Here is a 16,521-nt window from a genome sequence, read left to right as displayed (position 1 = left end):
AGACAGAGGGGCATCTTGGGATACAGACTGGCAGAGAATAGACACTCAGAATAGAGAGACACCAGGGGTCAGACAAAGAGAATACAATGAGGACAGACAATAATAGAACAGAGACACAAACCGGAAGACATCTTGAAAGAAGCAGCGATTAGCAGGCACAGTGACAACCTGCTCAGACAATGGGAGACGAATGCCTCCAAAAGACATGTCGAATATGGTGAGAAGTATGAGTAAAGTCAGATTTACACCGACACGAATCATTGTGCACCAGCCCTACCTGCCTATCAGATGACAAGCCGATTCAGAAATCAACCCATTTCAAACCAGGTTTTCCTCAGATACACGATTCCGAGTGCCATAAAGCAGAAGGCTGAATACAGGGCATCCTCTACACAGAAGGTGATGGGGGGGCGCGGCATTCCCCCCGCGATCCAATTCTTACCTGAAACCTCACTGCTCCTCCGTTTATTATCTCCATTTTGCTCCTTCCCTGTGCAGCCAAGGACGGAGCTGCCCTTTGTATACAAGTGCAGTATAGTCAAGTCGTGGGAGTGGCGTTTCCTGGTTTAACCCCCTCCCACTGTGACCTTATCTTCCTGGCATGTGACAAAGGTCACATGAACGATATGTGAAGGAGGATATGACCCAATAGAAAACAAGCATCTACTGCTTCATGAAGATATTCTTGAGGTACACGGGAATATACCCCACAATGCATGCGGGGTGAGCTTCGGAGATACAGGTTACTGTTGGAAACTGAAAAACGTTAAAAAAAAGACAGAAGAGCAGACCATTTAAAAGCTCCGGACGTGGAGAAAGATATGAAGTGGATATTTGCAGCTATGTTCTAATGACGACAAAGCACGAGATGAAATGTTGTTGATCATCATTAAAATGGGGCTAGGAAAACTAAAACACTGACTAACAAAACGCACGGGCTGCAGATCCAGACAAACCCGAAAGCCGGAGGAAGACAGGATGTGGGTGTTACCAACAAGCATCTTGCACAACAATCCCCCTCCTTCAAACACGAAGCGACGAGCAATCATCTCGGAGGTTTGGCGAGGGGAATAACTTTCAGCAACAAATGGGTGACAGAGCTGCAGCACGCCGTGCAGCAGCACAAGGAACCCAAAAAGTCCTGAAATACAACGCATGTGCTGCCTAGGTTAGAAAAAAAACGTACACAACAAATGCATGGGCGACACCCTTCCTTCTTTTCCGCAGAATGATGAAACACACCAAACAGCTAACCGACCGCAATAATTGTACGTTTCTTCACATACATTATTGGGTTGCAGTGTGCAAGGGCTAGTGCAGCTGAGGTTAAATCCGTAGCTCTGTTTTCAGCTCATGCAGGACGCCGCAGGGCAGAGGACCGGGCAGGATCTATGCACCTGTATGCAGTGCATCAACGACACGAGGCTCTCAACCAGGCAGGGCGTGCGCCCAGCTCATAAAGGACACTGCGATGCTCTGGCCCAGGGAGGGCCTATGCACCCGAGTGCACTCCATACAGGGCACTGCGGAGCTCTATCCTACGAAGGGCACCATACATCTGTGTGAAGAACAGACCCAGGCAGGATCTCTGTACGTGTGTGCGCACACGTGCAGCTCATACATGACACTGTAGAGCGCTGCTTCAGCCTGGATCTATGCAGATGTGTGCAGTGCATGGTGGACCACGCACGCTATGGCCCAGATTCGCCATAGTAACCTATGTGCAGCTGACACAGGACACTGCAGGGAAAGTACGCACGCAGAATCAATGCACTGTTGAGCAGTTCAAACAAGACGCCACAATGCTCGACAAAAGGCAGAATGTGTGCACGTTTGCTCAGCTTCCAGAGGACCTATGCGTGAGTGCAGCTATACAAGAGAGTGACGAGTTCTGACCTAGATCGGTGTGTGCACAGGACAATGCAGTGCCCTGACCCAGGCACGAGCTTCACAGCCCCGTGCAGCTCATACAGCGCACTGCAGGGGTCTGATCCAGGCAGGGTGATTGTGCAGCTCTTACAGAGCAGTGAAGAGCAAACCCAACCCAGGGTTCTCTGCTTCTGTGTTGTAAGACACAGATACAAGGTAGCATAATGTGTGCGGCTTATAGAGGACACTGTGTAAATCTGACTCAAGCAGACCATAAGCACCCCTGCATGGCGCTGCGGGGTTGTGACCCAGACAGCTCATACTTGACTCCACAGGCCTCATTCCAGCAATGTCCCGGCTCATTCAGGATCCGTGCATGTGTGCAGCTTATACAGGCACCGCAGGCTCGATCTATGCACTGTATGCAGCTCATACTGAACTCCACAGGGCTTACCCGGGTACTCCCCAGTTCACACAGGATCCACTGTATTGTATTGTAATAGTATTTATATAGCGCTTACTACCCCTGACGAGGCGTCAAAGCGCTTTTTGATGAGTAGCACGCTACTCTGGAACCCAACAAGAATTAGTGATGGATTAGTATCGGGAAATAATGAGTACAGTTTTAGTATTATTATGAGTTAATTTGAGCCGCAGATATGAGAGTTTGTTAGTTAGATTGACTGGAGTAATGGAGGGGTGGAGGAGGAAAGAATCCAGAAGTGTTAACTGGGAGTATATCCTTCATTTACTCAACCCAAAGGCTTGGGATGAGTAAAGGGGGGTGGAGGAGGGAAGAGTAGGAGTATGTGGATCCATGCATGTGTGCAGCCAAGACAGGCACCGCAGGCTCGATCTATCCATCTGTGTGCAGGTCATACTCGACCCCAAGGGGCTCTGCCCAGCTCATACAGGAACTATCCATGTGTGCAGCTCCTAGAAGGCACCGCTTGCTCGACCTATGCACCTGTGTGCAGGCCATACTCGACCCCACAGGCCTCAGACTCGCAGTGTCCAGCTCATACAGGAGGGATGCAGCTCATACAGTACACTGCAGGCTCGGCCTATGCACCTGTATGCAGTTCGTACTAGACTCCACAGGGCTCGGACTCGGGCACTGTCCGGTTCATACAGGATCTATGCATGTGTGCAGCTCATATAGGCCATTGCATGCTCGATCTATGTGCAGCTCATGAAAACTGAAGAATTCTCACCCAGGCAGGATCTGATAGGCTCCTGTGTTTAGATCGAACACAGATGCCTCCTACTGACCCATGCAAGATCACCTTTGTGTATAAGTGTCTGCAACTGTGTCGAGTTCACATTGCACATTACAGAACTCTGACCTAGTCAAGACCTATGCACCTGTGTGGAGCTCATACCGGATATTTATGTTCACAAACACAGGAAAAATCTATGCGTGTGTGTGATTTTTTATAAAAGGACACTGCAGGGCACAGACGCAGGCAGGGTTAATATCCCATGTGCAGTTGTTGAAGGAAAATGCAGGGCAGGTCACAGACCCAGCATGATCAATATCCCAGCGTGCAGCTCCTGCAGAACGCTGCACGGCACACCACCTGGAGGGATAGATATATGTGTGCCAGCTCACGAGGGACACTGCCTGGCACAGACTCAGGCAGGCTCAATAACCCTATATGCAGGACACTGCAGGGCACAGACCCAGGAAGGCTCAATAACCCTACATGCAGGACACTGCAGGGCACAGACCCAGGAAGGCTCAATAACCCTATATGCAGGACACTGCAGGGCACAGACCCAGGAAGGCTCAATAACCCTATATGCAGGACACTGCAGGGCACAGACCCAGGAAGGCTCAATAACCCTATATGCAGGACACTGCAGGGCACAGACCCAGACAGGTTCGATATCCCTATATGCGGGACACTGCAGGACACAGACCCAGGCAGGTTCAATATCCCCAAGTGCTGCTCATACAGAACACTGTAGGGCACAGACGAATACCTGATCAAAGCCCTGTGTGCAGCTCATGCAGGATGCTGCAGGGCTCAGACCCTAGGAATGATGGGTGTGCATGTGTGAGGCGCACGTACTCCGTTTGGCCCATGCGTTATGCGTTTGTGAGCAACTCCTACAGGAGCAGAGCGGCCTTTACTCAGGCAGGAGGGGATCAGCTTATGCAAGACATCGCAAGGCTCTGAATCGGGCAGTATGAATGCTCACACAAGCGGGGCTCACATGCAAGTGTGTGCAGGCCAGAGGCGACAATACAAGGTTCTAAACTTGCTGGTCACGAGACTTGGGAGGTGGCAAATTCATGAAAACGGACGCCAAAAACAGAAAGACTGTGAGGAAACAACTTCCTTGATAAGAAAGCACTGCAGTGGCAAACTGTCAGATTATGCATGTATATAATGTGCTTAGAGGCTTCAACCTAACTGAGAGTGACAAGGCCAAGGCTGCAATGGTTTCACAACCATTGGGTGCTTCAGCCGCCTCTGTGCAAGTAGTCTGAAAACTACGCATACAGGGACAAATGCCACGCACGCACTTCCCACGCCAAGAAAGGTTGCCTGGAAAGAGGCAAGACTGGAAGAAAGGACGACTTTGGCAGGAGTAAGCGCACATTTGCAATCACGATAGTACAAGGTGAATACATTCAGAAAGACAATTCAATAGTGGTGGCTCAGAATAATAAACACTGAAAAAGCCAATTGGCCGCAGCAATCTCTGTGGGATTAACATAGTCAATGTCTTTTAGCCATGTTTAGCTATTGTCCCTCTCTAACAGTTAACATCTGAAATGTTTAAAGCTGCTTAAAAAATAACTGTGCAGGGTAGACAGATAGATAAATGACAGGAAGATAGATAAATGATAGATACATAAATAAATAAAATATATATTTAAAAATACATAATAAAGAGTGATAGATAAAAAAATAATAGATCAAATATAAATAGATAAAAGAGATGGATAAGAAAAGAAAAAGAATAGATGCTAGATACCGATAAAAGATAAATAGGTAAATGATGAATAAAATATATAGATAAAAGATAGATAATAGATAAAGAGCGATAGTTAAAAGATAGATAATACACTAAAGATAAACTGCTAAAAGATAGGTAGATAATAGATAAAATATAGATACTAGATACAGATAAAAGATAAATAGATAAAATATAGTTAAAAGAAAGTTGGACAAAAGATGTATAAAAGATAGCTAGATATAAGATACATAAATAGTTAAATAAAGGATAGATAATAGATAATATATATATACTAGATAGACAAAAGATAGATAATAGCTAAAAGATAGACAACAATAGTACGTGACAGATGATAGATAAAAGATAGACGGATACAAGATAGATAAAAGATAAACAACAGTTAAAAGATAGATGTTTAGATAAAAGACAGATATTAGACACAAAATAGATAAACTAGAATAAAGACTGATAGTAGATAATGGATACACAATAGATAAAAGATAGATAAAAGTGATAGATAAAAGAGTAAAGGATAGATAGATAAGATAGATAACGAATAGATTGGCAATAGATAAAAGAGACAGGTAGATGGAAGGCAGGCAGATAGCTAAGACAGAGAGATAACAGATAGATAAAAGATAGACAGATAGATAAAAGAGACAGACAGACAGACGGGTAGACAGTTTGATATGGGGAATACATTTGTGCAGCCTGATAAGCGCCTCCGTGTAGACATCAACAACAGTCGGACTGTGATGACATTTCCCAAAGGGTAGGGTCTCAGCTCATTAATGTTTTAACCCAGAAACACATTCAAGCCATTCCAAGAATTACCCATGCTGAATGAGGAATAAAAAGAGCACACTTCAAATTCAGATAGATAAATAATGCAGAAGGCTTACAATGGAATTGTCTCTGTACGTGTAAAAAACAATAAAGCATAACACTTGCAGAAAAATAGAACAACCTGCTGTAAGCAACCAATACTAGGCACACAACTCTAACGCGTAGCAAAGCACTGTGGAGAGGTGCCTCTATCGGTGCGGTTAAACATTGCAGTGCTTCATCTGGAGGATACCCCTGCAATGCCACAGACAGGAAGTTGGCACAGAGTGGATGCGTTTTCTTACCGTGATGCACGTTGTGCAGGGGAGTGGCGGATACAGCAAACCATCCACATGTTTACCAGGAGGAGCAAGAGGGGCACAGGGGAGCCTAATCTCTCCTGTCCAGTGATGCAGTGCAACAGGTCCGCTGTTATCACTTCCCAACCCAGGAAGCAGCTTGATGGGAAATCGGGCTAAAGTGTGTGCAGTGTAAGTCACCCCACTTTCCCCGAGACTTTGAGTGCGAGTCTCTGCGACTGAGGACTGGACTATGGGGCCAGATGTATCAAGCAATTTCGCATTTGCAAACGGTGCAAATCGCAAAATCCGTCCATTTGCGAATGCATAAATGCCTTTCCAGAAGTATCAAAGACATTTGCTTTGTAATTTTAAGGAATCGCAAAAAAAGCGATTCCTTAAAATTGCGACCCCATTTAGAGAATAGCAAATTGTGATTCTCTAAATAAGAAATCGCAAATAGGGAATTCCTATTGGCGATTTCCAAAGCACATGTATCAAACATTTCCTAGATGTGAATTGGGCATTTAGGAATTGCAATTACCACCAAATCCAATTTTGTGGTACGCATGTGCAATTTTTAAAAATGCATTATTAGTGCATTTTTAAAAATGACATGTAGCACACACATGCCATTGTGTGCTTCACATGTCCACAAATATTTTTTGGGGGTGCATCAGAGAGGGCCTTAGGCCCCTAGTACCCTGGGGTTTGCGTTACCTAATTTGCGAATTCCTAACTGGAATTCCCAAATTGGGAAATGCAAAACCATTCACACCTCTGGCCCTACAGGCCCATAGTGATAAATGGAGTCCCATTCTCTAATTGCAATTCGGTAATAGCGATTGCAAATTTTAAGAAATCGCTATTACCAAATCGCAAATTTCATACAACCCATTTTTCATTTAATAGACAGTTAAGCTGTTGGGAGAAAAGCACTGGTAAGGCATCGGGGAAACAAAGATGAACTGACCAAGGTAGACAATGTAATGGTGAGACGAGCCATGGTGCTATTTGGGGAACCTGCAGACTTTCAATTCAAGTTGGCCCTCGTTTAGAGACCCCCTGCTCATTACATCAAACACATTAGATTGTGAATCTTCCGTTTTCCCATCTCAGAAAACTGTTTAGAACACTCGCAATCTGAACGAGAACGTAGCATTCAGCGTTTCTACCAAGATGTTCTAAATCTGAGATCGTAGATAACTAAGATAGGGCAAACAAAACCAGAATCAGAATGAAGAAGCCTTCTCAAACACCAACGGGGGTAGAGGGATGGAGCAAGCAGCAATCTAGGAGGCCGGATAAGCAGAGAACATCACTCAAATCAAACAGCGACGCAGGGAGCACCCCTGAGCAAAAGATAAAGACAGGAGCGGGTCAGTTTACTCGCATCTAATATGACATCTTGAGAGGTCCGCACAAGCAAATCCAAAGCCACGTGCACCAAAGTCTGTACCTGTGCACCTAAGAGGCTGCATACAGTCCTTGGAAAAGATCTTAAAGCCTGAACCTGACTCCACAGAGGTAAAAGGCAATCTACTGCAGGATACTGCTCGGTTCTTCTGCTGCCAGTCAGCTTTCTCCTACAGGGAGTGCAGAATTATTAGGCAAATGAGTATTTTGACCACATTATCCTCTTTATGCATGTTGTCTTACTCCAAGCTGTATAGGCTCGAAAGCCAACTACCAATTAAGCATATTAGGTGATGTGCATCTCTGTAATGAGAAGGGGTGTGGTCTAATGACATCAACACCCTATATCAGGTGTGCATAATTATTAGGCAACTTCCTTTCCTTTGGCAAAATGGGTCAAAAGAAGGACTTGACAGGCTCAGAAAAGTCAAAAATAGTGAGATATCTTGCAGAGGGATGCAGCACTCTTAAAATTGCAAAGCTTCTGAAGCGTGATCATCGAACAATCAAGCGTTTCATTCAAAATAGTCAACAGGGTCGCAAGAAGCGTGTGGAAAAACCAAGGCGCAAAATAACTGCCCATGAACTGAGAAAAGTCAAGCGTGCAGCTGCCACGATGCCACTTGCCACCAGTTTGGCCATATTTCAGAGCTGCAACATCACTGGAGTGCCCAAAAGCACAAGGTGTGCAATACTCAGAGACATGGCCAAGGTAAGAAAGGCTGAAAGACGACCACCACTGAACAAGACACACAAGCTGAAACGTCAAGACTGGGCCAAGAAATATCTCAAGACTGATTTTTCTAAGGTTTATGGACTGATGAAATGAGAGTGAGTCTTGATGGGCCAGATGGATGGGCCCGTGGCTGGATTGGTAAAGGGCAGAGAGCTCCAGTCCGACTCAGACGCCAGCAAGGTGGAGGTGGAGTACTGGTTTGGGCTGGTATCATCAAAGATGAGCTTGTGGGGCCTTTTCGGGTTGAGGATGGAGTCAAGCTCAACTCCCAGTCCTACTGCCAGTTCCAGGAAGACACCTTCTTCAAGCAGTGGTACAGGAAGAAGTCTGCATCCTTCAAGAAAAACATGATTTTCATGCAGGACAATGCTCCATCACACGCGTCCAAGTACTCCACAGCGTGGCTGGCAAGAAAGGGTATAAAAGAAGGAAATCTAATGACATGGCCTCCTTGTTCACCTGATCTGAACCCCATTGAGAACCTGTGGTCCATCATCAAATGTGAGATGTACAAGGAGGGAAAACAGTACACCTCTCTGAACAGTGTCTGGGAGGCTGTGGTTGCTGCTGCACGCAATGTTGATGGTGAACAGATCAAAACACTGACAGAATCCATGGATGGCAGGCTTTTGAGTGTCCTTGCAAAGAAAGGTGGCTATATTGGTCACTGATTTGTTTTTGTTTTGTTTTTGAATGTCAGAAATGTATATTTGTGAATGTTGAGATGTTATATTGGTTTCACTGGTAATAATAAATAATTGAAATGGGTATATATTTGTTTTTTTGTTAAGTTGCCTAATAATTATGCACACCTGACATAGGGTGTTGATGTCATTAGACCACACCCCTTCTCATTACAGAGATGCACATCACCTAATATGCTTAATTGGTAGTAGGCTTTCGAGCCTATACAGCTTGGAGTAAGACAACATGCATAAAGAGGATGATGTGGTCAAAATACTCATTTGCCTAATAATTCTGCACTCCCTGTAGAAGGAAATAGACTTTGGTGGAATGGCACACCAAACCACATCAGTTCTTCAAGTGGCCCAGGACGAGTACCAAGCACTTCCTGGGCACACTTCATGGACGGGGCGATTAAATACAACAAGTCCCATTCCGCTGGCAGGAAGAATCTGTAGCCGCTACACACAGCCAACCAAAAGAGCATCACAGAGGTCAGAAGCACAGACTACACACGCGTTAACAGCAGTGATTTAAATGGACATACAGAAGTGCAGCTATTCACTACTTGCAGTACCCGTTAACTTCTGACAAGTGCTACTAGTCTCCTGCTAAAACTATTGCAACAGTGCCAAGAAGTGCAGGTACTTTAATTGGATAGGGAGAGAAGTGTAGGTACTATGTACTGACAGTACCTGCCCATTTACATAAAGCACTGGTTCACGGTATAAAGAAACGCAGTCAGACTCTATTCCACTCCGAGACATGTGGCAAAAAGTCAACACACTCTGCTCCCCACCAGCTGTTACATATGGCCCACAAGAGATCAACACTAAAAGATTGGCCACTTATTCAAAGCCATGCCTCAATTTTCAGTGTCTTGTGCTTCCCTCTCCTTGTCATGGTTTTTCAGCACCACAAAAATAACAAACATAAAAAGCCCAAACCTCAGGCCCTCCTCCCAAAAAGGTCTGAAAGGAAAGAAAAAATTGGGCATACATACAGGAACATGTTGTGTTTCTAATTAAATGTATGTTCCATCGTTGCTATGTGCGTTGTGGAACACTGAGCAGAACAACAGTGGAAGCGGCTGGGGTGGATGCGCTGTCCACTGGCTCCAGACAATAAAGTCATTAAATCATAAATTGTTGTTGGATTCATTCACAACAATTTATGATTTAATGTCATTACAAAACAACTTAATTAGGGACCAGTCAGTTATGCATGTTCGCAACCAGAGTATTCAAGAACGTTTATGGGTAAATGGCGATTCATCACTTGAGGATCTTATGAATATTGTACATAAAGTGGAGAAGTCAGGCATTTGTGCTAAGGAGTTATTATCAAAGGATAAAGAAACTGAGGTTATTGGTAAAGTGAACACTAAACCTGCAAGTAAGACTTTCAATGCTCATTTAACATTTTATTCAAATGAAAAAAAATAGATGTTACAGGTGTGGTAGTAAGGATCACCTAGCGTTTAGCAAGACTTGTCCAGCTGCCTGAAGGAAATGTAGTAATTGTGGCCTGATTGTTTTTCCTACAAACATTTGCAAAATGACCAAAGTAATGTGAAATGTATATTTGAAAACTCAGAACAGGAGGATGTTTAGTCTAATGAGTATGATGTGAATGTGAGCTCTTCCACAAATTTGATTTTCAATATTAATGAGGGGCATATAAAAAACAAGCCAGAGTGTCTCATGAGCATTGGAGGGGTCAAAATGAAATTTTTAGCAGATTCAGGTTCGCCATATACTATTGTAAATGAAGAAGTATGGAGAGACAAATTTGTAGGGAAAGTAGGTGAGGTATTATGTGAACCCGATATACAACCACAAGGGTATAGTGGAGAGGAAATTGACATGCTGGGTTATAGGTGGTTAACCTTTAGATTTAAAGATAAGTCCACACGGGCTAAGTTGTATGTCAGTAAGAAAGGGCCACCAGTACTTGGTTGGGTTGATCAAGGTAAATTGCGCGTTGTTCTTGACCCCAACAGTGATGAACAAGTGAAAGTTGTGGATGAGGAACGAGATGTTGTTAAGGAAATGTTGTGCAAATTTCCTTCTGTTTTTAACATGACCTTAGGTAATTTGAAGGGTTTTGAACACCATATAAGTTTGAAGAGTTATGCTGTTCCAAAGGTACACAAAGTCAGGAATATTTTTATTATGATTAGAGATGAAGCATCAAAAGAACTGGATAAATTGGTAGCCTTAGGAGTAATACAACCAATTGAGGCTTTGGAATGGATTTCTCCATTAGCGGTTGCCAGACGCAATAATGGTAAGATTTAACTATGTGTGGATTTGCGCCATTTGAACAATAATATTGTTACAGATCGGTTTCCTCTACCACAGATTAATGAAATGGTTCTCTCCTTGAAAGATGCAAAAATATTTTCCACTATAGATTTAGCTGCTGCTTATCATCAGATTTCTTTGACCTTTGACTCCAAAAGGTACACATTGTTTATCACTCCTTTTGGGTGTTTCCAATTTAACAGGATGCCATTGGGGTTAGCATCTGCTGCTGCAGTTTTCCAAAGACTTATGTTTCAGTTGTTTGGAAATAAGACTGGTATTACATTTTTTCAGGATGACATTCTAATCTATGGAAAAAACAAAATGGTTTCACATTGAAGGATGTGATGAACATATTAGAGAACAGTGGAACTTTCAAAATGCAAATTTGCTAGGGACAATGTCACTTATTTGGGTCACAACATTGAAGTTCAAGGTGTCAGACCTGAAACTTCTCTTGTGAATGCCATTAGAGAAGCTCCTTCTCCAAGTTTGAAAGATGTTGTCAGATCCTTTTTAGGATTAGTCGAGTACTGTGCTAAACTTATTCCACGTTTTGCTGATAAAAGTTTCCATTTAAGGCAGCTGTTGAAAAACAAAGTAAAATTTGAGTGGTCTAAGGAATGCCAGGAAGAGTTCAACTGCATCACTTCTTAAATTGACAAGGTTCAAGCTTTACAGTGTTTTGACCCAAACTTGGATAACTGTATTACAACAGATGCCAGCAGTAAAAGATTGGGAGCGGTGCTACGCCAGAAGGATACGAGTGGGAAAGAATTTATAACATCATTTGCTTCTACAGCCTTATCGCTAACTGAGAAAAGTATCCAATAATTGAGAAGGAAGAGTTAGCGTGTGCTTGGGCTTGAGCTTGAGAATATTTTAGAGCTTTCGTTTGGGGGAAACCAGTGACGCATTTTTGTGATCATAAACCACTAGTGAAATTGTTAACTACTGAGGGTACAGCTAATGCTTCAGTAAGGATTACTGGATTGTCCATGAGAATGCAGGATTATGTGCATTAACTGGTATATTTACCCGGCAAAGACAATTGAATAGCAGATTCCTATCAAGAATGCCTACAAAGTTAGAGGAGTGTGTGGATGAGAGTTGGAACAATTTTCAAGTAGTCTTTGTGCATGCTGATGGTAGTTATGCTGTGGGTAGGGAAAAGTGGATGGCTGAGTATGATAAGGATGTGGTACTGATTGAAGTTAAGAATTGCTTGCCGGGAAATTGGCCAGATAAAGGTAAACTGCAAGAAGAAGTTAGACCTTTGTGGGAAGTGAAATTGCAGTTGTCTGTGGAGAATGGTACTATTATGAGGGGTGAGTGGATCGTTCTTCCTAAAAACATAAGGAAAATAATTGTGGAAGGACATTTCGGTATTGTGAAAAGTAAGGGTGTGGTAAGGAATTATTTTGGTGGCCGAATGAGGATAATGAAGTTGAGAGGTTTGTAAGAAGTTGCTTACAAGTGTTCTAGTGCGGACAAAATGTTACAAACATTTAGGCCACTAACGAGTGAACATTTGTTGCCAAAACAGCCATGGGAATTGGTAGCAATTGATTTTGTGGAACCAGTTGGTGAGGAACAAAAATATGTAATAGTCTTGATGGATTTGTTTTCAAAATGGTCTATTTTGGAAATTGTGGAGAAAGCTGACACAGAAGGTGTTTTGGGATTTTTAAATAAGGTTTTTGAAGGTTTACCTAAAATGGTGTTCAGTGACAATGGGGTTACATTTTTGTCCAAAGCATCAAATGAATACTTCGAGAGGATTAGTGTGCAACATAAAACTACCTCCCTTTACAATCCCAGTGGCAATGCTATGGTGGAAAGATTCAACCGGGTGATCAAGGGAGTTATTCAGTCAGCCTTTGCTAGTGGAATGGATTGTGAAGTACAGTTACACAAGGCTGTATGGGCATACAGAGTGATGAAGAATGAGGTAACAGAGTTGTCACCTTTTGTAATGATGAGAGGGCGGGAACCTACGACCAAGTACAGTCTAAATTGGTTGCATCAACCCAAAATTGTACAGTGGTCTTTGGAATCAGTTCAAAATAGGATGAAAGAGAAACATGCTGATATGGAAAAATGTTATGATGAACAACATGGTACTAAACCAGTTGACATTGTAGTTGGACTGGATTTGCGTTAACAAACCTGGTAAGGTGATAAAAGGACATAGTCAAGTTTATGAACTGGAGGAAGTAATAGACGTTTTGCACAACTCAGTCAGAGTGAGCAAAGGGAAAGTGTGGAATCTCAAGCGTATGGGTAAGGAAGTTAGGAGATATAACCCTTCAATGCAGGACTTTAGGTGGTTGGAAGGAGAGGGAGATCCTAATATAAGTAATGATGGGGTATTTAAGGAGAACAATGAGACTAGAAATAGGGTTGAGGCGAACAAGGATTTGGAACGTCATGAGGTGATTGAGGAGGTCAATGGTGATGATGGTGGAGAAGTGTTGGAAGGAGGAAGTGTTGAGGGGATGATGGCAGGGGAGTGTTGAATGGAGTTAGAATAAGGAAGCCACCCAGTTGGCTTAAAGATTTTGTGTGTAATTTTGTGGTATTGAGAATTAGAATCTTTTCCCTTGTTTTTGTACACGCTTATTTTTGGTTTTGTTTTGGTTGTGTTCAAAAGGAAGGGGGTGTATTGTGTTTATAATTAAATGCATGTTCCATCGTTGCTGTGTGCGTTGTAGAACACTGAGCAGAACAACGGTGGAAGCGGCCGGGGGTGGACGCGCTGTCCACTGGCTCCAGGCAACAAAAACATTAAATTCGTTCACAACAGAACAGAGATAGAAAAAAAAGCATTGGCAAAGAGCAGTGAAAGGCACAGGGGACAACTGAGCTCTGCTTAAAGCTCAGATTTATGGCCCTACTGGCGCCCTCCTGCCCAGAGTACAGAGATGGCAACAAGTTGTGCCCGGAAGCACCCACAGTGATGCAGAGGCAAATCTGGACTGACATCGCGCTCCGGGCACCCTCGGAAAAGACTGTGCAAATGTGACAAAAAAAGAACAATATTTACAAGCCTATTTATGAAGGAAGTAATGAGCTCCTGAATTGCCAGTGATCCGGATGCAGCATTACTCAGTAATGTGAGCTCTAGCTGAACACGCACCCACCAGTTACACAAGCACGAAAATAAATAAAAAAATAGTCCCACAAAAGAACACTTAAACAACCAAAGCATAAAGATACTGAATTGAGCAGTGCCTCCTTGGTAGGAAGGAAAACACAACAAGCATTTGCAATCCAATGGTTCTTGCGTTTGCTCGAGTGAAAACTATTAGCGTTGTAAACTCCTAACCGGACTTTTCTTGCCATATAAACTGAAAAGTAAAAAAGTTTCACATAAGTGAGCCAACGGCTGCCATGAGTGCAAAGCAAACACACAAAAGGAAACAGAAGTTCGCTCACAGTGAAACGTATCAGCAAAAGTGCAATTATCCATGTGACCGGCAAAAGAGCAATTATCCATATAACCGGCAAAAGTGCAAATATCCATGTAACAGGGTCGATGACAAGCAAAGCACTGTACTACTGCCCAGGGAGATCGCGCTGCCTACGAAATAAGGAGAAAAAGTACTGCAGAAACCATAGAGAAAACATGGAGCATCCTATGTTTTCAGTAGTTGGCCAGTGCACTCGAGACAAGCTGAACCGCGGAAAAGGCATGACGTATGCATGCCTTTCACTAATTAAATCAAGCTCATTTTGAAAGGCAAGCCTATGAACCAAACAAATTGATGGGCTTGACATGGGCGTGGTTAAAAGCACACACAGAGATTACACTAGGAACAGAGTGCTTTGCACTTGACCCTAAAAATAAGGAGAATTCACCACTAACAAGTAAGCATTTTTAAAGGACAATGTAAGGAACTAATAAAAAGCCAATGGACAGAATGCAAGTCACAATGTATATAGGACCTACCTCCAAGAGACCGCGCAAGTGCTGTCTAGCCAAGCCCCAAAAAGTGGGTTGCGGAGAGGCACTGAAGAGCTGCCCCTAATGCAGGTCCTAAAAAGAAACAAACAGTTTCTGGGTCCCTAACCCACAGATCAGGGGTGTCCCATTGGATTCCAAGTCTATATAAAACACACAGCAAGACCCCAGGTACCTTGGCCCATGTGTCTATTTGCAGTGTAAACAACCCTGTCCAGTGACAGCATGCATTCCCAGCCTTTCCAGCCTTCACGAGTACACACAGGTTCGCTTCTGTCTTGTGCATGAGCACGGCTACTGATGAATCTTCTTCAAAAACGTTCACAATGCAGGGACGTAACATAGGCCCCTGCAGTGCTGGAGTGCCTGGGGTCAACAGCATTAGACCAGTGAATATCTGTGAGAAAAGGGAGATGCAGGGGCCCTTCAGCACATTCTGCAGGGGACTTCATCATTTTCCATTCTATTACTGTTTACAAGTAAAGGGCTGAGAGGGGGCAACACAGGAAGGACATGCCTACTTGCCAGACAGGCTACTGTCTGCAACGGACTAGTAAGTATGGGGTAGATATATTAAGTTGGGGATTCAGACTAGGAATACATTTTTTTTTTTAAATCAATAAAAAAAATAATCAAATGAATCAACTATTATTTCAGATACACATCAGGTGTGGTAAATAAAAGAAACGTGATACATTTGTCACTCCCTAGATGATAGGTCACGCAGTGGTTTTCTCCCTCACTCACTTCACGAACTACTCAGCCGAGTGGAAGTTGTGTAGCAGCCACTTCTTCTGGCACACTCGTTACTATGCGTCAGCAGAGGCCAGACAGGTGCCTTGTCCTACTCCTTTCTAAGCTGCTCCTTGAGACACTTTCTTGATCAAGGGTAACCTGCAGGGGAAGGTTTTCCTTTCTTAACTGCTGAGGGAAGGTTGGGCAGCCTGCAGCAGCCTCTCTCCTTACTAAGCTGTAGAGGCAAGTAATGCACATGCCTGCAATGCAGGTACTTGCATGGCTAAACAGCCCAGCAGAAGCTATGCTGCAGTCTCAGTGTCAGCACTGTCTTCACTAAGCTGCTAACCTGAAGCCATGTAGCAGACCCTTCCTCAGGCACTCCTTACTAAACTGTTGCGGGGAGGCCACCTATGCTGTAGAGGCCATGCAGTGCCTTCTGCCTCTGGCACTCCTAATTAAGCTGCTGAAGGGACGCAATGCAGTCAGCTTTTCCTCAAGTGCTCCCTCTTTATTAAGCTGCCGAGGGGAGACACGTAGCAGCCTCCCATTATTCACTCCAACTCCCAAAGCAGCCGTCTCGCTTTTACGTACTCTCTTTACTAAGGTATCGATGAGGTGTCATGCAAACGTCCCTCTATCCTGACTATGCTGCAGAGTGTAAGCCATGCAGCAGCCTTCTGCTCAAGCACTACCTTTACCAAGATGCTGAGCTAG

General features: G+C 43.7%; 1 protein-coding gene across 2 annotated transcripts in view; it reads right to left on the bottom strand.

Moving 5' to 3' along the window:
• PRKAG1 (protein kinase AMP-activated non-catalytic subunit gamma 1) overlaps window positions 1-16,521 on the bottom strand; it is a 242,857-nt gene that overhangs the window by 201,740 nt on the left and 24,596 nt on the right. Inside the window, exon 1 of one of the 2 annotated variants that reach the window (XM_069230491.1) lies at window positions 443-600. The exons of the other annotated variant lie outside the window; for it this stretch is intronic. Within the exon in view, the coding sequence (XP_069086592.1) occupies window positions 443-478 (36 nt within the window). The 5' untranslated portion in view covers window positions 479-600. Of the gene's footprint in view, window positions 1-442; window positions 601-16,521 lie in introns of those variants that run through there. 2 annotated transcript variants of the gene reach the window in all.

Source organism: Pleurodeles waltl, chromosome 4_2, assembly GCF_031143425.1.
Source record: "Pleurodeles waltl isolate 20211129_DDA chromosome 4_2, aPleWal1.hap1.20221129, whole genome shotgun sequence".
NCBI classification, from domain to species: domain Eukaryota; kingdom Metazoa; phylum Chordata; class Amphibia; order Caudata; family Salamandridae; genus Pleurodeles; species Pleurodeles waltl.
The sequence above is the reverse complement of the archived record's forward strand: the minus strand, read 5'-3'. Positions and strand labels throughout refer to the sequence as shown.